The following is a 21,682-nucleotide window of genomic DNA, read 5'->3' on the forward strand; positions in this document are numbered from 1 at the left end:
GGCCCCGCGACGGGGTGGGCAGGGCAGCCGGGGAGTCAGAAAATGTCCCCGCTGCCACCGACTCGCATCAGCAAGCGGCCGGCGGCACCCGAGGGGACGGGACGGGACGCGACGGGACGAGGGGGAGGGGCGGCGGGCACTGCGCGCGAGGGCTGGGCGCGCGCGGCGGACTGGGCCCGCCTGTCACCTGGCGGACAGGGAGGGGAGCGGGGCGGACAGGAGAGCTGGCGGGGGGGGTAAAAGCGGGCGCACGCGCACCCTTGCTCTCTCCGGAGCGGTATTTCTCCCCTTTGCTTCACTCTTGCCCCTTCCGGCTTCCCCTTCCTTCTCTCACTCTCTTGCCGTAGGTCCCCCGCCACCTGGGCCTCACGTGACACTGGACTCTCCCAGCACGTGACGCGGGAAAAGCCGCGCCTGGGTGGGATCAAGCCGCTTCTCTCCTTCCGGAAGCGGGACACTTAGCGCGCCTGCGCAATGGGCGTTGGTCCGCTCGTTCTCTGTCGGGTCATTGTCGTGCTTTTTGTTCCGCAGTAGGAGGCTTGGAGGCAGAGGATTTTTCGCCTTTGTTTCCCTTCTTTAGCTTCTCCACCTATGGACTCTGAAAGCTACTGCTGCTACTACGGAGCTAGACAGTTGCTGTCACGGCTCTAGGATGCGCGTCCTTGCACTAGAAGCTCTGCTGAGGGACCGAGGTAACCGCGCCCCGCGGCCCACGAATTGCGCGTGCGCTAAGGGAAGGGCGTGCCGGAGGAGATCCTTTCTGCGCATGTGCGACGAGAAGGGCATCCCTCACCGTGCAGGGAAACCGTGCAGGGAAACCTGTTATCGTCACGCTTGCGCCCATTTGGGTTTTCAGTATCGGCTTTGCTCGGCGCTCCCCACAGCCTCAATGCGCGGTTCCTACCAGTATTCTGGGAAGCCTCGGGCAAATTGCTTACCCAGCCCGGGGTTTAGTCCTCAGCCTAGCAAAAGACTCGTGTATTTCTAACACTAGTTCAGTAAAACTTTACATTGGTCTTTGAGACGTTTCCGTTTTGGTCTTTATTGTAGTGAAATCTTTCCCAGCAAGCTCCTTTTTCTCCTCCTAAGAAATAGCTGGCATTGAGAAGGGAAAGACGGCTCTGAAATTCCGTTTTTCTACAGCAAAATGACTAATAAGAACAAAAGCTAAAGAATTGCCCTTCAGAATTCTGCATTCCCAAAATGACATTTGCTCACTTGCTACCCTTGTCAGCGCGTCTAATCTGGTCCTGCCTCCTCTGATTTTAGAGTACCTTATCCTGTCAGATTTTGACTTTTTCATTTTCTTTCCCCATAGTTCCTCTTGTATTCCTCAATTTTCTTGATATAGCCAAACACCTAAAAAATTAATTTTCTGTCTTCATAGATCAATGGTATTTGCAATATGTGTAGTCTTTAGGTTTGCTGATAGGGTTGCTCATGAAAGTGCATTCTTCTCTTTAAGGCAATTAAAAATCACTGGAATGGAGAGAAAGTGTCATAATCATCCTATGTTATGCTCCTTGTCAAAAATGTACACATTCCTGCTAGGTGCCATATTCATTGCTTTAAGCTCAAGTCGCATCTTACTGGTAAAATATTCCGCCAATGAAGGTAAGTTAAGACATGGATTATGTATGGAACACATCCATCTAATCACATGTTATCTTTGTCTTTGGTTGCCTTTTGTATTAAATGTGGATAATAGTACCTTATCAAGGTACTATTTTGCTTTATGTGAGCAATAAAGCACACTTAAGTTTGATTCTTTAACCTGTCATTCCTCAACAGGAAAAATTTTTGATACTGGATGAAATGTGGGTTAGTCAAGTACAGAATCAAATCCTTTGGGGAAGAACACATCATAACATCTGACAATATATTTGCTTCAATCAGCAGGTTTTTCTGGCCTATAGCAAAATGTGTGATCACATCTCATTTTGAAATAGGATATAATTGTTTAGTCACTTGGCATTTGTAAGGTACTATTGTAGTTATTATATCAATGGTACAGTATCAACATTATAGACTTAAATGCTTTGATAAGCATATATTCAAGAAGTCATCTTTTTTAAAATATTAAGATTTAAGCAAACACTATAATTTCACACAACTATTGAATACATCTTACTAGTTATTAAGGATACATAAATCATAATATGACTAGAGGTCTACTTGGGGAGTTAGATGTGTACACAAGTCTCTACTTTAGTTAACTTGTATCTGTCAGGCACTGGGCTAAGTATTAGCAGCAAAGTTCAAAGTGTGTAACACATAGACTTTGTCTTTAAGAGCTCAGTTTATTAGGAGAGACATACTTGTAAACACATCATGAAAATACATTATAATAAATGTAGTAATAGGAGTATGCCAGAGATGTAGAGGTAGTCTAGAAGAGAAAGTGATATAGTCTATCTGGGAGGAGATAATATGGAGCACAGATGGATCAAGGAAAACTTCCTGATTAGATGACTGTTGATTCATAGGAAGATAAGATGGCAGAGGTCTTCAAAATAGGCAACAGCCTGTAAAAAGAAACAAAGACTGGATATGTTGAGAGCATTCATAGTTCAGAATTACTAAGCAAAAAGATCAAGAACTTGAGAGGAGAAAGGAGTCCCTGGCTGGAGAGAAGAATGAGGGTCAGTTTGTTGAGAACTTGACATGCCATGCTAAGGAGCTAGGACCTTATTCTCTAGACCCTAGAGTCCGGGCTTAGGGAATACTTGAGGAATTATAATATTTGAGGAGGGTAAAATGAGAGAAATTATGGTAGTTGGATGGAGGGGTAAAGATGGGAAGCAAGATAGCAGTTAAGGGATTATTGCAAATTCAAGCTGCAGAGGATGAAGACCTAGGGTTTTTGAAGTGCAAATAGCAGTTAAGGGATTATTGCAAATTCAAGCTGCAGAGGATGAAGACCTAGGGTTTTTGAAGTGCAAATAGAGTAGATTCAAGAAACATTCAGAACATAAAAGAGACAGAATTTGGAAAATTTATTGAAGTGAGAATTCAAGGGGGTAGTTTGTTGGATCACTCAGAAGTTTCTGGTTTGAATACTCAGTGGATTGATGCTGTTCTTAGCTGAGATGGGGACTATAAGAGAAGAGTAGATTGGGCAGAGTCCAGAGAGATTGTAGTTTTAGCTATAATACCTTCTGTGAGGCCAGGAGCGATGTCCTCACTCACTCCAGTTTCCTGCAGTGGCGCATCATGCACATGAAGGAAATGCCAATTAAATGAATAAATAAGAGGTAGTTACTCATATGGATATGTTTAGTGGTCAGTAAATTAAATATTCCAGAATATAGATTTAACATTAATATTAAATTGATATTTAAAACCCTAGTGCAAATAGGCTCATGCAGAATGGGAAAATATGTGCCATGGTCAGAGACTTGCCAGCATTTAAGTGGCTTACTGACACTCAGAACATTAAGGAAAAATCTTTAAAGAGATGAGAGAATTAAATGTACATGACTCATAGAAAGGAAGAAAAGAATTTGAAAACTGAAAGAGAACAATAGCATTATGATAAAATAAAGATTAAAACATGCCCTTCGGAATTAGGAATTAGAAGATATTTGATAATCTCAGAGTAGGTAGTTTCAGAAACCATTCTACCTGGGAATAAGACCTGAATGGAAAGTGGGTAAAGTGAAGATAACGAAAGTTAATACTATATCAGGGAAAGAAGGAAAAGGTGTGGTAGATAGAGAGTAATATTTTATCATATGTTTTCAAATAGGAGAGTTTTAATCATTTTTATAAGCTGAGGACAGGAAGCCAGCTAATAGGAAGAAAGGACATATACTGAAGCCAAAGAAAATTCTTATTGGAATTAAGCCCCTGAGGAGAAGGGGAGGTTTTAAAGGGGAGAATGGGTGAATAGTAGAGTCATAACTTCTTTCTCTGGGGCTGAAGGAAAACTAGTGAGGTGGATGGCGTTTAGATAGGGTATGTGAGTGCGGTCAGGAGATGAGTGGAGGATGGTTATATACCATGCTGTCACTCAGTTTGAGATCAGCCATGATAAGGATACAAATATATATATATAATTATACAAAAATATATATATTTATCAGTGAAAAGGAAGAATGAGCTAAAAAGAACCAAAAAAAAACAGTGACAAGAGTTTGAAAGTTATACTCCCATAGTCCCTCATTCTGGTGTGCACATGTTGGCTCATATGTGTATCATGATAGAGATCCTGAAAAGTATCATTGGAGGATAACAGAGTCTGAGTTGTCTAACATTAAGCTCAGAGAAGGAAGGAGATGTTTTAACTACTCTTTGAATGATGGGAAAAATTAAACAGCCAAATATTTAAATTCAGGTGGGCATTTGTTAAGCACCAGGTATATGAAGGTGACTGACATGGTCTGTTTCTCCTAAGAAGCTTCCATTCTAAGGATAAGTTATACACATAACAAAAAAAAATTGTAATAGAATATGACAAGTACAAGAATGTTACAGAAGTTTATAGGTAGTACTGTAAAAACGGAGGTGAATGGAGAATTGTTTCTGCTTAGCTTGAGAAGGTCAAGGGAAACCACAGAAGAGAGGAGGAGTGTTCTGGATAGAGAGTGTTGAGTTGACTTTTCTTACTCCATACTTGGACAGTTTAATATGACGAAGAGAAACAAGCAAAATAGGTTTAATATGACAAAGAGAAACAAGCAAAAGGCGGGGAAAATGCATTCCTGAAAATAGTACCGAATAGAGCTTATGTTTGTCCATGGCAAAATTATAAAGTAACTGGTTTGTAAGCATGTAGAAAAGACAGATGTAACAGTTAAAACCAACAATACTAACAAAACCTCATTTGCCAATTATTTGACTTATAAGTTAGAATGTAGCTTCCCAACTCATCCATGGGTTTGGATGTGTCAGAGTATTTCCTCTCGGCCCTAGAAGCCTAAACCAGCTGGCTCTTGCTTTGGGTAGTTTCCTTCTTTTACCCCAATGTGCCATTTATCCCAGAATGCCAAATAAATATAATGATTTCTATGTGTCCCATGACCAGAAACTATTTAAGAAAATGCCATAGACTGTACCTTGATTTTAGCAAGGCATATAAGTCACAAGAAGAATTATGAGCTGGGCACTAATTAAGCAGGTAAATGCAAACGCTGAGTCAAACCCTGAGTGTTGATTAATGGTCTGATTAATTTAGAAGGCTAGCTCTAAATTTAGAAAGCCAGCTCTAGAAAGTTAATGCCATACCACAGAACTTTCTTTGTCCTTAGTCCCAATCTCCTCAACATATTTATTAGCAACTTGTATGAAAACATGACAGGTGTGTTCATCAAATTTAAGGATAATAAAAAGAGGAATGGGACAAGGATAATATCAATTCAATATTATGTGAATTGATTCAAAAATCCAAAAGAGCAAAGCCAACTGGAAGAAATTTAATATAACCAGTATTTAATCCAACTTTTAAGCTTAAAAACAATTATATATTATACTGTATATAAACATATAGAATAAAATTTTTAGTTAAAAAAAATTTCTGTTATGTTTCAGAGAACAAGTATGATTATCTTCCAACTACTGTGAACGTGTGCTCAGAACTGGTGAAGCTAGTTTTCTGTGTGCTTGTGTCATTCTGTGTTATGAAGAAAGGTGAGTTTTGAAATGGTACTATATACTTGTTAAAAAAGCACAGGATCAAAAATAGAACTAGAAGGAACATTTACATCATTTGAGTCTGGTCCCTTAATTTTATATATGAGGAAGCTAAAAATAAAGAGATGAAATAAAATAAAGAGATGAAAAAGCAAATAAAGATATGGAATATATACTGAGATATATGTAAAAAGTATCAGCTGGCATTTTGTAGAAAAAGAATGTTTGAAGTGCTTTCACAGTGTTACTTCTTTGTAGCAGAAGGTAGTGATAAAGAGCATTTGCATAAATATGTTGTATAGGTAGAGAAAAAGGCTCAAAGAGAAAATATTATGCCAAGCTGGCTAGGAAGGGGCAAAACTAAGATACCAACCCGTATTTCCCAGTGTCCTACCCTTTACTCTACATTATGACTTGTTCTGTGATGGTTTTACACAGTAAGTTTTTATGCAAATTCAGGATATTCTGAATCACTGTGCTATCTGATCCGATGTGTGTCATGTTTCAAAACACTGACTGTTTTCTACAGGGAAGGCAGCATAGTGCACTGGCTTCAAAGATACTATGTTCTGGGGCAGATTATTTTAACTGCTCTGAGCTCCGGTTTCCTCAACTATCAAATAGGGATTCTAAACCATTCCTCAAATATAAAGTATCTAGCCTTTTGTGGAATGTGTAGGCTCTTTATATGAATTACTTCTCCACCTTGGTTTCTCAATTATTGAGCCTTGGCTGTCTCTATCTCTTTGATCTGCCTTCCCACATGAGGTAAATGTAGAATTCAAACTGTTAAAGTGCTTGTCCAGCAAGATATCTTTTCATACTCAAAGTTTTCAATCCATGCAGCTTTCAGTTAGCAAATACATTTCCTAATCTCATAAAACTGATGCATTATTTGCAGGGCTTAAAGTTAAACTGCCTTTGTTTTCTATCTTTTTGCTTTACTTTCTCTCTGCTACAGAATCTTTCTAATTGTTTGGAAATCAGGAGATGGAATAATACCTCCCACTAGGTTTAGTAAAAGTTAATTTTTTTCTAGTTTTGTTTATATGTGTCCACAAAGTATCTCCCTCTTCTGATCTGCCCTTACACTCAGCATAAAGACTTGATATAAAGACTTCATTTTTTTCCTACTTACACTGCCTTGTTGGTCTCCTTCCTAGCCATATGCTCTCAGAACAGGAAGATCAACTGCTTATGTATCCTGAGTTGCCTTAAGTGATACTTCTACTATGCCAGATTAACAGGAATTAGGATAACCAGTATTCTGAAGGATGTTGCTGATTGTCAGTGATGAAACACGGTGGTGGGTTAAAGAGAGACAGTAATGAAATTCCATGTTATCTTTGATTTATTTAGGCTAGTGGTCACTTACGGAGGCATGTCTATAAAATCTCCTTTAAAGAATTGTATCAGTAATCAAATGAAATTTGATTTCTCTAAAAACATGGGCATTCTCATCAAGAGCATTTATTTTATTGCTGTATCTCTTTCTAAGATCATCCAAGTATGAATTTGAAATGTGCTTCCTGGAAGGAATTCTCCAATTTCATGAAGTGGTCCATTCCTGCCTTTCTTTATTTCCTGGATAACTTGATTGTCTTCTATGTCCTATCCTATCTTCAACCTGTAAGTAAATATGGCAAAGAAAATACCATTGAAATGATACAGATAAATGAATCCCTAACGAATCTTTCTTTTTTATCATCTTTACTGGAATTATTAACTTCTCATTACCCTCACTTGCCTTCCTGAGATTTTTCCCAGAATCATCTTAATACTTAATTAAATATCTGCTTGCCAGATTATCTCACTGATATAGATTATTTTATTAAACGGTAAGGACTGCTACAGAGAGTTGCTCCCTGGCCCAAGGAAAACTGAAGCCACCCCCATTCGTGTAACCTTAATCAGTCCACTTTTTTCTGAGCCATTCTATGGCCACTAACCTCCAATACTAATCTCAATACTCAAGACCTCCTCCATCCAAGCAGATTTCCATGAATAACTCAGAAAATTATACACTCAGTGTACTTCCCTGTTTTAATGTGGTATATTTGTATCCTATTTTTATGGTTTTCTTTTTCTGGTAATCCTGTCATTTAAACAACTAGTTCTTTGAGGGTTAGGATTGTATCCTTCTGACTATAAATGCATCAATTAATACAGTTGATAATGCTAGGAATAATTCTCATCTCTTAGCACCCTCTGTGTCAATTTGGAAGGCTATTGGTAATTAGAATTGGAGTTTGATTTTCTGCTTTTACCCATTACTCAGTTTGGGTTACATGTATATTTCCTTCTATTTTATAAAATGAAGTTTTCTGTTGCCTTCTGTTAACCCTTTGCATTTGAATGTCCCCTCTGAGAGTACATCAAAAATCTAGCAAACCACTCAGATGTCCCCTCTCAGGACATAAAGAGATCACTGGTGATTATACAGGACAAACTTGTGCACGTGCAGATTTTTCAAAAATGTATGTTTCCTTGAAGTTTTTCATTCAAATTGCATGAAAAAGCAAATAAAGAGATGGAATATATATACTGAGATATACGTAGAAAATATCAGCTGGCATTTTGTAGAAAGAGAAGGTGTGAAGTGCTTTCACAGTGTTACTTCTTTGTAAAAGAAGGTAGTGATAAAGAGCATTTGTATAAGAAAGGCAGTTGTGGGTACACCCTTTGTCTCACATGACATAACTTGAAAAGATAGGTAAGCAAGTTACTGTAGCCTTAAGACATTTTCAAAGTTGAAGGCAGATCGTATTGAAGTATTGAGTGGCACAGATCAAATATATATATCTGTACTAAGTTGGAAAAGTAAAATTAGAAAAGTAATGTTCTTTTGATATAAATTTCATTTCGTGATTTCATGATTTACAATTGGAAATTTTTTATCCATTATTTAGTTTGCAGAACAATGGCAAAACGAAAAGACAAAAAGTTAGAATTATGATAAAGCAGCAGAGAAGATGAGTTATGTTTAGATTTAAACTCATCCTCGTGGTTTCCAGGATTGACAAGTGCGTCCTTCCATATCATCTTCGAACAACAGACTGGACAATAAATTACATATTATTTAATGTGTGAGGAAGAAAACAAGACTGCATTGTCTGTTAAATGAAAAAACACTGGGGGAAGATGTCAAGCAAACTACTATTGCACAACATGTATTAATGAACTTACAATGCGTGTTGGTGACTGTTTCACACATTACCACAAGTTAGAAAAATATAAGATATAAAATTTTTATTCTTTTGTCATAAATAAGTTCCTCAGTGTCCAAAATAATAAGCCAAATATCATTACAATAGAATAATTTATTCCAATGCTGACTATTTAATATGAAGTGATTTATTTTTTACTGTTTTATCAAAAAATGCAGTTGAGTTGCTGGTAGGTGATCCGCAAGGGGATGTCTCTGAGTGCAAAGGGTTAAATATCTTTAAAAAGTAAATGTAAGCATTTGATCATAAAGAGGATTTTTATTGGCACTAGTCATCTATAAAGCCTCTTAAATATAACCAAATGTTTTAGAGTGGGATGAAAAGGAGACTAATATAGAACTATAGTAGAAAAACAGGTATTTGACTCTTCTACAACTTAGAAGCTGTATAACTAGGCAGGCCCCAGCTACTCTAAGTTTCCATTGCTTCATCTGTATATAATAATAGTAATAATATGATCCAGAGGCAACCAAATATCAGCCCCAACAACATAATTATTCATATTCAATAAACAAATATTTATGCATTTTATTTGTATCTACCAGATTAGCTCTAAATTTTCATCTATTTTCTATATCCCCAGTACCAAAGCAAGATTGTAACTTCCTTATTCTTCCAGCTTATTGCTTTGTTCTTCCTTCCTGATTGTGTACAGCTAGAGATCTTACAAAATAAATCACATGGCATACTCTGAGTATTGCTGTGCCCAAGTCTATTTGAGAAATTAAATAGGGTTGCATGTTTTCAGAATTCTTAAGCCATCCAGACTGCTTGGTTAGGTGCCTTTGCACTGCCCTCAGCATGTTTGATCAGGGCCACCATTTCTGTATTCTTACCAGCTATTCTTTTCTTTTACTCTTCTCCTAACGAGGGGTTCACAAGCATTTGTCTACAGAGAAGTACACAAGAAAACTCTAAAATAACTCCTGTAAAGGTTCAATAGAAAACAGCAATATATTCTTGAAATTGTTGCCAGTTTTAAATGGATTTACTCTTTATTTCTTTGTTAGCTGCATATTAGCTACATTTGTCATTATTAAGTGGTTATATATGACTTGATATTCTCAGGTTTCAGTCAACTTAAAGTGATATCAAGCAGGAAGGCAGAGTGAACTAAGTCACAAGATTTGTGTTAAAAAATGATATTGTCAGCCGGGCTCGGTGGCTCAGCCTGTAATCCCGCGCTTTGGGAGGCTGAGGTGAGTGGATTGCCTGAGCCTGCGGGTTCGAGACCCGCCTGGGCAACTTGGCAAGACCTCATCTCTACAATAAATCAAAAATCAGCCGGGCATGGTAGTGCGTGCCTATAATTCTGGCTACTCGGAAGACTGAGGCAGAAGGATCACTGGAACCCAGCAGGTCGAGACTGCAGTGGCTGGGAGCAGCCACTGCACTCTAGTCTGGGCGACAGAGTGAGACTCCAACTCAAAAAAAAAAAAATGATATTGTCAGATCAAATTATGGGGAGCAATAATGGGATTTCATACTTTCTGAGCAAAGTGTATACGTGTTCAGATTAATACTCTCATGAAATAGGACTGAAATAACAAAAACAAACTATTATAAAATCTAGCTATTGCATTTCTGTGTTTACAACAACTTGATATAATCCAAAGGACTGTCAAATATGAGTTTGGTATTGAGTCACTGTAGTTCAACCAGGAAAATTAGTACAATTCCTAGAATGTTAAAGATACTTAAAAATCTATACTTCAATTTTATTACCATATTAACCAACCTCACAGTACGTGCCTTCTATGCACCCATAGAAACAGTATTAAAGTCTATAAAGCACTTCAAGAGCTTTGAAAAGTATGCATCATAAGCATGGTAACCGTCATCTCTAAACCTTTTGAATTTATAAGCATTTTCAGATCTGCACATAAAGATTATTTAGACAGACAAGGCCAGAATAATAATGTGATCATGTCTGCATAAATTTAACAGGCAATAAAAATAGAATTTAATCCTCAAGTGAAATAGCTGCCCTAATAACCCCTCTGGGTTTTGACCAAAAAGCTTTTTTTGTCAGGTAAGCCACCAAGCTGGGAGATTTCTCAGGTCAGTACTTTGTTTAGATTGTAACTCTATCTTTTCTTTCTTTCTAGGCCATGGCTGTTATCTTCTCAAATTTTAGCATTATAACAACAGCTCTTCTATTCAGAATAGTGCTGAAGTAAGTAACTTGCTGTGAAAGTATATATCGTACTTTAGAATGGTACAGCCTGGTTTCAGATGATTATACCAGAGCTCTGAGCCCTCAGAATCCCAAGGCCAGGATTTTGTTTCTAATTGGCCTCTCGTATTGGGACCATTTAACCCATCTAGAAAGCAGCTCCAGTGTTAGCCTGTCTAAATCCTCTGTGATCAGATGTATGAAATGTCTTGAACATCTCAAAACTAACATCATTGACTAGGTTATAATTGATATTTTCATTTTTAGTTTCAGATTGTCAACAAATAATTCATGAGCTTTTTATACAAAATCTTTCTACTTACAGGGAACCAAGAGGTTCCTAAGATTGTTAATACTTTTGTAATTTGGAGTTTAGAGATGATAAAGAATGAGAAATTCTTTATTAAACTACTTGAGATATGTACATGATTTAAACACTTACTGGCAGAGGATTTGCATGAGAAATCTAGTCAAAAGTACAATTAATAAGAGTGATATTTGTCTGTTTGTTTATTTGTCAGGGTCTCACTCCGTTACCAGGCTGAAGTGCAGTGGCATGATCATGACTAGGCTCAAGCAATCCTTCCTCCTATGCCTCCTGAGTAGCTGGGACTATGGGCACATGCCACCCTGCCTGGCTAATCTTTTATATTTTTTGTAGATACAGGTGTCCCTATGTTGCCCTGGCTGGTCTTGAACTCCTGGGCTCAAACATTCCTCCCACTCAGTCTCCCAAAGTCCTGGGATTACAGACGTGAGCTGCCATGCCCAGCCAAGAATGATAAGTTTTTATACTCTTTAAAATGCTATTACCAATTTTTACTACCTCCAAGAGAGCCATTGGATAGTACAAACACTTTTAAGTAAAAAAAAGGCTTTGCTGCAAAGCCAAGATCAGATAGATGTTCCAAGGCAGGAGGATAATATGGGATCTGGGTACTTAACTCCAGTTTAATTTGTTACTTAATAATGATGATGTTAAAAAATAAAATTAACTTCTTGTTATATATGTTGTGTTTGTTTTATTTTTTCAAACTTTATGTCCTCTTTTTGATTCTTAATTCTCAGTGTGCTGTTGTAATAGTGGTTTCTTTCATAATTTGTATCTACAAAAGGCTTGGTACATAAACACTCTAAATATTTGTTGAATCCATGATGCATTTAATACATAAATTATATGAAATTCCTGAAATATTTTCTTTTACACTGATGAAACATTCAATTTGATAGTTTATATGGGAAATGGGAAAAAATGAATTTTATATTTAGCACAGGTTAAATGTTAGAGTACATTGAAATTTGCTTTATGCGCCATCTTCATTTAACTTGTGAATTGTGTAAATAATTCTTTAACTACCAAGTTGAAGAATGCTATTCCAAAAACATCTTGAAGCCTTTGAGTCAACATGAAATGTACATTGTAGGATAAAGTTGACTTTTGGGAACATGTATGCTATGTAAGCAGTATTTTTATGTTGATTCCTGTGATCGAATTAGAGATGCACTTCCATGAAGAAGAAAAATTGGTTCCAAGATGAAATAAAAAAATATTTTTGTTTAATTAAATGTTTTTCAAGGTTCATCCTTGTTGTAGCATGTGAAGAATTTCCTTCCTTTCTTAAGCTGAATAAGACTCCACTGATGTATTCACTTGTATTACATTTTAAAATCAACTTTGTTCTGTGTTGCTGGTAGTGTATGTTGTTTGTTTTTCCTTATTTAATTTATTCTTTGTGAATTTGATGGTCTTTTTTCCCTTGGTGATAAAATTGTGACCTAGGAGTAGCAGCTTAAGCATTTTATCACATATTCTTTGTTTGCCATAGATAACTGATTTTACATTTTAGAGTATTAAGGCTGTTATCTTAGACTTGATTCTAGCAGAGCCAGCAAATACATTTCTAGCAGAGTCAGCAAATACAATATAAGGCAATACAAATAGGAAAATGTAAGTTCATTGACTAATACAAGGATTACTTGGAGGAATTTGAAAGTGGGGAAAATAAAAATATTACTATCTAACTGTTCTATTTTCTTTTCTAAATAAACCTTATGTAAATGTATAGATTTGTTATTTGAAGTGTAGCCACTGTTTCAAAGTAGAAACTGGTCGCAGCCATTATGGTTTGCTCATAAGTCTTTGCAAGTCCAGTGGTTTGCTCATAAGTCTTTGCAAAATTGTATAATTTTGTTTACTTTGGCTTTGGGAAATAATAATATCAGCCTGAATGTTAAGATTTGGAGGCAGAATATAACCAAGATTAGCTCTTATTTTTACCTAAAGAATGTATATGACTTTCTCTGACTTATTCAAAGAGAAGGTATTTAAAAAATCATTTTAAAATTTTTTTTTTTTTTTTTTTTTTTTGAAACATACATGGTGGGTGCATGGGAACTTAGGATAAAGTTCAGTTACTATCTGGGCCAACACAAAATTTTTTTTCAAAGTGCCATTCATTAGTGAGGCATTGCTCCAAAATCATTCATTCACTTGATAAATTTTCTTTATGATTACCCATTATAAATCTACCCTTAGTCACTCTGTGCTACTAAGAAATGTGTTTTGTACAATTTGTGCAATATCTTGAGAAAACAATTATGTGAATCTTTCTACTTAATTCTCATGCAATGCCTTCATTTACTTTCACCAAATGTGGTAAAAATATGTTAGAAGTGATCTTATCTGACACAATTTGAACTTGTTTAGTTACTATGAAAATTCATAGTGGAGAATCATATATGTTATTGTAACAATCTATTTTAACTTAAAATATGGAAAAGTACATGTACTCATCATTCTTATGCTTAATTAAGGCTTTTCTTTGAGTATGTGTTACCAGTTGGAGTTCTTTGACTTCTTTCTCGCATGAAACTACAGTCATTATGCATCATCCATGACTTCTTATTTCAGTTGCCATAAAATTCATCAAGTCTTTGAAAACAGAACTTACAGATTTTTCTTGTTCATTCCCTTATCTTTTATGCTTAGCTCACATATCTATATGGAATTCAAAGACAGCTTTTTATCTTCTGAATGATTTGCCTTCAGCTAGTCTTCCCAAAGTGTTCAACTTCATTTTCATAAAAACAATCTTTTTCTTTTATTCATAATTTATTACTTATGAAAATTTTAAAAATATGTAATGACAACAGTGAGGTATCTGGCAAAATCATGTTTAGGAGCTGAGACTTCACTGGGGAGTAGAGGCCCTCAGGAAGGGTAGCCTTCTAGCCACAAGCATTCGGTGCTGAGCACCCATCAGTATGTTTACTGATGCAGTGGAGAGATCTATTGTGTTGCATCAATTAAACTGAAGAACAAACTGCCTCCAGACGCAGTCATCATTTATAAGAACACAGATCCTCAGATGACTTCCAGGGTAATTTATCAAACTTTATTTTCTGTGCTGAAAATCCACCGTTTTTAATTTTTAGTTCAATCTCTAATAAATTTTAGCTTTCCTAGAACATTACTGTGAATGAGCAGTAGTTTTCAGAAGGTACTGTGTAGCTCATTTAAGGGTTTATTTCTTTGTATTCTCTTTTCTCAGTGTCAGTATTAGTGGAAAATCTATAGATGTCAGAATTGAAAACTTCTAAAGGAACTGTAGATTATGTCATTGCCTCATTTGTATGTGATTTCCAATAATTGATTATATGATTATTTTTGTAATTTGGGCACCCATATTTTGTCTTTTCTTTTTCCATTCTATTTGCTTTCTACAATTTATTGTGTACCAAGAGACCTTTAGAAATATACATGATCAGTTCAATTTCCCACCTCATGGTATAGGGCTATTCTAATACCATCACTTAAGTGCTAAATCTGGTTATTTGCAAATTATATACATGAGAAAACATATGTTAGTATGCACAGGTATACTGTTATGTAAGTTGGTCTATGCATTTGGCAGTTTCAAAGCATAAAGCTTTATAGAAGCATTGGTAAAATCAAACACATCTTTACTTTATATGCTCAGAATTATACTTAACAGGGTTATTGATCCAGAAGGAAGACATATAAAACCATGAATCAGATTCCTTTGTTGCTTTTTTATAAATACATGACATTAGGGAAATTAATCTCTTAAAACTGTTTCCTCCCCTAGAACAGGAATGCCTAGGTGCACAGTAGCTGCTCGCTAAATACTCCAATGATATCAAAATTGTTACAACTTGTAGTTCTCACCTGTTGCTTTACAATTCTGCATTTGCTTATGTTACTCTCTTTTCTTGGTGTCCCTGACTACTTCACCTGACTAATTGATCTTCAAACAGCAAGATTTTGTTCCTCCAGAGGCCTCACTGACTACAACCTGAGTCAGATAATTTTTTTTTTCTGGTCAACTGTATATTCTTGTTGCCTTTGCATAGACTCTTCCCTCTGCCTGGTTATATCACCAACTCTCTTTTCACATGACAAACTTCAATTTATTTATATCTTCTAGTTCAAGTGTAATTTTCTCTTTGAATCAATACCTGACTCCATTTACAGATGTACAAGTGTTCATTCCTCAGTATACTCTAGTTTCATGAGTCACTTGCCACACATTATATTGACAACATTTAGTTTCATAGCTCTTCAAAAGTGTGAATTTTTTGAGCATGACAATCAAGTTGTTTTCATCTCTCCTTGTTGCCTGGCATATAGTAGTTGCTTATGAAATGTCTGTTGAATGAATCAGCAAGATGAAATAATAATACATGTCTTCTATATCACAAGTTTCTTGTTAAGCAAAATAATAAATAAGCATTGTTAGGACTTTGTAAATTGAAATCCTACCCAAAATACCATTTTTCCCTTGCTGCATAATGCTTGATAATTAGGCAATAGATCCAGGAGCTAGCATCCTTCTTAAATCTTTTTTGGGTTATGAACAGCTTCGAAGATTTGACAAAGCTTTGAGGGATCTCTTGCATAGAAGGAAATTCACCTACATGGAAGATTTCTGAAGCTCGTCTACATTTTTTCTGGTTCTGGGAAACCAGACAGAATCTCTGCTGTAACTTACTTTAGAGTAAAAGAAAAGTGTCGAAGATCCAGAGGTAGAAAGGAGGCTTAGTTAAACCTGTAGGTTCAAAAAGAACCTATAAGAAGGCCCAAACTTTATCTGTACCTTGTCTACTTGTATACCTAATCCTGAATTGTACCCCACACCTTTAAAATATTTTTTTAAAAGGTAGCCTGTAAGAGGAGAAATGACTAAATGGCTTTAAGGGACTGATGTTATAAAAGTGAATAAAAACATTTAAGTTTGAAAAGCAGAGGCACTAACAGTTTTCCTTTGAACTTGTAGGAAATGCTAGCAGAAACTGGGTACAGTTTATTCAAGTATTCATCGAGTGTCTGGATTTTAAATAGAAACAACATGGGGGAAAACAGTAGTAAAATCTTGTTTTTCATCTTTGAACAGGCGGCATCTAAACTGGATACAGTGGGCTTCCCTCCTGATTTTATTTTTGTCTATTGTGGCCTTGACTGCTGGAACTAAAATGTCAGAGCATAACCTGGCAGGACATGGATTTCATCATGATGCCTTCTTCAGCCCATCCAATTCCTGCCTTCTTTTCAGAAGAGAGTGTTCCAGAAAAGACAATTGTACAATAAAGGAGTGGACTTTTCCTGAAGCTAAGTGGAATATCACAGCCAGGGTTTTCAGTCACATCCGTCTTGGTTTGGGCCATGTTCTTATTATAATCCAATGTTTCATTTCTTCAATGGCCAACATCTATAATGAAAAGATATTGAAAGAAGGGAACCAGCTCACTGAAAGCATCTTCATACAGAACAGCAAGCTCTATTTCTTTGGCATTCTTTTTAATGGACTGACCCTAGGTCTTCAGAGGAGTAACCGAGATCAAATTAAGAACTGTGGATTTTTTTATGGCCACAATGCATTTTCAGTAGCCCTTATTTTTGTGACTGCATTCCAGGGCCTTTCAGTGGCTTTCATCCTGAAGTTCCTGGATAACATGTTCCATGTCTTGATGGCCCAGGTCACCACTGTCATCATCACAGCAGTGTCTCTCCTGGTCTTTGACTTCAGGCCCTCTCTAGAATTTTTCTTGGAAGCCCCATCAGTCCTTCTCTCAATATGTATTTATAATGCCAGCAAGCCTCAAGGTCTAGAGTATGCACCTAGGCAAGAAAGGATCCGAGATCTAAGTGGCAGTCTTTGGGAGCGTTCTAGTGGGGTAAGTTTGTGAAGATTCTGCCTTTTTTTTTTCTTTATTCCCAAATTTAAAGTTTGATTATTCAAGAAAAAAGATCAGTACTGATTTATCAAATGATATGTTGGATCTTTGCGACTTTTAAAAATCAACATTCTTTGGGCTCCTGATATTTGTAAGGGCTCATGATAAATGCTGTTGGGGTGGAGAAAAAATATAAGTCACAGTCTCAAGGACCTTATGCATTAGTTTTTGTCTAGAGTGTTATAGAGTCACAGACCTGGAAGGTCCTCATAGGTTATCTTGTCCAGTCTTCCTAGTTCTACAAGTGAAGAAATAGGCTAAATGGTTTACAGGTTTATTTCACTAAGAAGGTAACTTTCAAAAGAGTCTCTGCAAGTTAGTGGGAAATAGTTTCTAGAAAACAAAATTTGCAGTTATTCTGTATACCTTCCAGTTGCTTATAATTGTTTGGGAAGGCTCTATCAGTAATGCTGTTGGCGTTGAGTTAAATATATGTTTAAATTAATTAAATAGACATCTAGCTTTAGATTTATATTTTCTTTTTTTAATTTAAAGATGTGGGGGTACAATTCAGGATTAGATGTACAGGTCGATTTATAATTTTCATAAACACAAAGTATAAATTATTTCACACAATGAACATTTCACTCTTTGGGAAAATTACTCTATTGCTTATTACAGTTCATGGCCAAACTTCCCTAGGTGCAATGCCTCTAAAGTAGTAATACAATAGATTCTTAAGATGAAAAAAATTAGAAACTTGAGTCCCAAATGCCCTGATCTCAGCCAGAGAATAAACTCAGAAGTCTTTTATTTTCCAAAGACCAATAATACTGTTTTGCCATAAATTTTAAATAAAATCAATTTAGGTAACAAAACCTAGGTTATACCTATTTCTGCAACCTTGAATCACTTCTCCTCAAGACCAACAGATGGTGCTCCTTACTTTGCTCATGTTGTTAACTTTAGTTCCAAGTACTAAATGCCTTTTACGTTTTCATCTCATTGTGCTTCTGAAATTAACTTATCAAGAACTTAAGTATTTACTCAATACAATTTGACCAGATTATATTTACAGTTTAGTGAAATAAGACCAGTGATAGTAAGGTTTCTCTTTAGTAATCATTAAAAATGTCACACTTCTAGTTTTGTACTAATTTATTACTGATTTCATGTGTTTCCTTTTAGGATGGAGAAGAACTGGAAAGACTTACCAAACCCAAGAGTGATGAGTCAGATGAAGATACTTTATAATTGGTACCCACATAGTTGGAAGCTTTACAAACCTTATTTTCACATTTTCAGCATTTGTAATATTTATCTTTCCACTTTGATAAACCAGGAATGTTTCTAAAGCATAATGCTCTTTGTATATATCTAACCACTCCCTAAGTAGTTACACAACTAAGGCTTAGAATATCCAAAGGCTAAAAAATTCTAAGGAAATAATATAGAAGTAATAGTATAAAAAATACATTAACAGCTCATTACATTAACTTGACAAATCAGCAAGATGCCTTTGCAGATTATTTTTCTTGACCCCCAAATTTCCAAAAACTGGCAATGATTATGTTAACTATGCCTATAAATATACAGATAGAGATCAGTTTGCCAGATTGTCATAATTATGTAGTTCTGATCTACAGGCCAAACTCTTCTCTTTTTTATCATTATAAATATCACCTATGTTGCCCCATGAATTTTGAGATCCTAGAGATAGTCATTTTGCAAGTAAAGGTCAAAGGGATTCTTTCTAAAAATGATGGTTGAAACACCAATATCTGGCTATATCACACAAGTGTGAGTAATGACATCTGTGCTAAATGTTTTGCTGAAGAAGCAACTTTTCAGAAGCAGGATCTCAGAATTTTAATTTGTATGGATTTGTGGGAAATGTAGTTTTTAATAATTATCTTTCTATATTTTTAAGTTGGTTTCCAGTCACCACAGTTACCACTTGTATTTTAAACCACTTAAGCCATGGTGGGATGTTTTTTCTCAGTTGGTGTCTTACAAAGTTGACATCATTACTCTTAAGTTATTATATCTTGGAGAATTAGTAAGACATTGTATTAGTTATTAATTTAGACTTGTGACTGTCATATGTTTTCATGTCATATCTTGTTCCCAAGAATTGAGACACTGGTTTCAGAATTAAACCAATTGTCAGTAAAGCTAATGCCTAAAAGCTTTTAAAAGGATCCTTTTAAAAGGGTCACTTTGTAAACAAATGTTGACTTAGTGAAATATGAATAGTATTACTCTAAAAATAGGAAAACCAGTAATAAATAAAGCACTTTACTGTTTCACACTTATCAATGCATGATCTTTTTCATGGTAGTTTTGCATGCAGCCAATTGACTCTATTAGGTAGACAAGTCAGATGATAGATGATTTTTAAAATAAGAAAACAGAAATGACTTCCCAAGATCATGAAGCTAGTTGGTGATAGAAGCTGACAGGCCTCTACGTTTATATGCTACCACACTGTAAATATGAACTTTAAACTAACTCTCTCTCTCTCTCTTACTCTCTCTCTCTCTCTCTCTCTCTCTATTTTAGGGACAGGGTCTTGTGCTCTCACCCAGGCTGAAGTACAGTGGTACGATTATAGCTCACTGCACTCTTGAACTCCTGGACTCAAGCTGTACTCCCACCTCAGCTTCCTGAGTAACTGGGACTACAAGCACTCTCCACCACACCCAGCTAATTTAAATTGCTTTTATAGAGACAGTGTCTCACTATGTTGTCCAGACTGGTCTCAAACTCGGGCTTAAACAGTACTATTGCTTCAGCCTTCCAAAGTGCCAGGATTGTAGCCATCGTGATCAACCCAAGGTGTCATTTTCAAACACCCTGTACATTTCTTCTTTCCCCAGATTTTCATGCATATGAGTATGAGATAATACTGTTAAATAATTTGTTTGTGATAGCTAAAATAATATGAATGGTAAGAGTTGGTGGAAATTTGTAATTAAAATAATTATCAAGCCTATAAATTGTGTTGCCACTCTGTCATATAGGTAGGATGTGAAATACTTTCAATTTTAAAAACTAGAGTGAGGCAAAAGCCCAAACAGTTTTTAAAATGTTTGCTTTAGTTAGACCTTGACTTCTAAAATAACAAAACTGTTCACTTTATAGGCATTCCCGTCAGAGTTATGTGAAAAGGAAGTTTATATCTATTAAGGCAATTCATTTTAAAGGTAAGAAAAGTAAGGTACAGGAGGCCTTGCTTTTAGGGAGCATAGTATACAAAACTTTTTTATCTTTCAAAACAAAATTTTAAAATAGTCTTAAAAAGGTATCTTCTTTGCAAGGTATCATCAAATACATTAAAATAGCAGATTTCAGAGCATGGAGATTGATTTTCTTATTTATGGTTACTTTTTTCCCCACCCTCCTTCTTGGAAAGTGTTTTACACAAAGTAAGGTTTATTTGTGTTAACTTGATACTTAATGAGAGAGGGAGGCCAGGCGCTGTGGCTCAAGAGCCTGTAATTCCAGCACTTTGGGAGGACGAGGTGAGGGAATTGCCTGAGCCCATGGGTTTGAGAACAGCCTGGGCAACTTGGCGAGACCTTGTCTCTACAATAGATCAAAAAATTAGCTGGGCTTGGTAGTGCAGGCCTGTTGTTCTGGCTACTTGGAAGGCTAAGGTGGAAGGATTGCCTGAACCCAGCAGGTTCACATGGGTGACTGTGAGCATGCTACTGCACTCCAACCTGGGCGACGGAGTGAGACTCCAACTCAAAAAAAAAAAAAGGGAGGGAGGAAAAGGGACAGAGAGAGAGAGAGAGAGAAAGTAGGCACACACAAACACTGGAACTGAAATGTGAGGTTATGATGTAGATTCACTGGAACTTCGTGGACACCACTGTTTTAAAAAGGGGGATGATTTGAAGGTGAGTGATCTAGACAACATATACTAGGTGTTCCTGGAATCAAGGGATCATATGACCTCGAGAGAAGAACAATTTTCCTACTTTGGAAGATCAAAACTACAGTGAAAGTTACAGGGTAATAGTTCTTTCATTATTAAAGTTTTCCCAATAAATGATACTTTTCAACTGTAGAAAACACCTCCCTGAAGAGTAGTAGTCCTAGTAAATTCACTATCACTGCAGTTTTGAGGGAGAGCCTATGACATCAGGATATTTTAGAAGAGATTTCATTGGTTTAGAAATTGGGCTAAGTGATTTCTAAAGTCCCTTCCTATTTTTAGACCTCTTTTAAGCAGTTATGACCTACAACTTATGCACTGAATGTATTTTCTTAATAGTTTCTGAATAGCCTTTAGTTGGACCATAAGTGTGATCTGCAGTGACTGACCTGGTCCTACTCTGTCATTGGAACTAGGACTAGACTTCTGTGCAGAAATGTGCCTAATCCTGAGAGAAAGCAGCATCATGACTGTTAGTTATAGAGGGAAAGGTGGCTTAGACCCAAGTTC

The 21,682-nt window shown here is 36.4% G+C and overlaps 1 protein-coding gene across 3 annotated transcripts in view; it reads left to right on the forward strand.

Moving 5' to 3' along the window:
• The window catches only part of SLC35A5 (solute carrier family 35 member A5), a 19,905-nt gene extending 357 nt beyond the window's left edge, over nt 1-19,548 (forward strand). The window contains exons 2-8 of one of the 3 annotated variants that reach the window (XM_008073288.2): nt 581-692; nt 1,466-1,614; nt 5,530-5,628; nt 7,130-7,260; nt 10,967-11,034; nt 16,449-17,229; nt 18,418-18,584. In XM_008073288.2, coding sequence (XP_008071479.1) covers nt 1,485-1,614; nt 5,530-5,628; nt 7,130-7,260; nt 10,967-11,034; nt 16,449-17,229; nt 18,418-18,483 — 1,275 coding nt within the window. In that variant the 5' untranslated portion in view covers nt 581-692; nt 1,466-1,484 and the 3' untranslated portion in view covers nt 18,484-18,584. Of the gene's footprint in view, nt 1-448; nt 693-1,465; nt 1,615-5,529; nt 5,629-7,129; nt 7,261-10,966; nt 11,035-16,448; nt 17,230-18,417 lie in introns of those variants that run through there. The other 2 variants (XM_021706593.1, XM_008073287.2) reach the window with 2 other exon arrangements.
• Nucleotides 19,549-21,682: the final 2,134 nt, after the last annotated feature.

The sequence above is a fragment of the Carlito syrichta genome, unplaced genomic scaffold (assembly GCF_000164805.1).
Source record: "Carlito syrichta isolate Samal-C Ts95f unplaced genomic scaffold, Tarsius_syrichta-2.0.1 Scaffold315804, whole genome shotgun sequence".
In the NCBI taxonomy this organism is placed as follows: domain Eukaryota; kingdom Metazoa; phylum Chordata; class Mammalia; order Primates; family Tarsiidae; genus Carlito; species Carlito syrichta.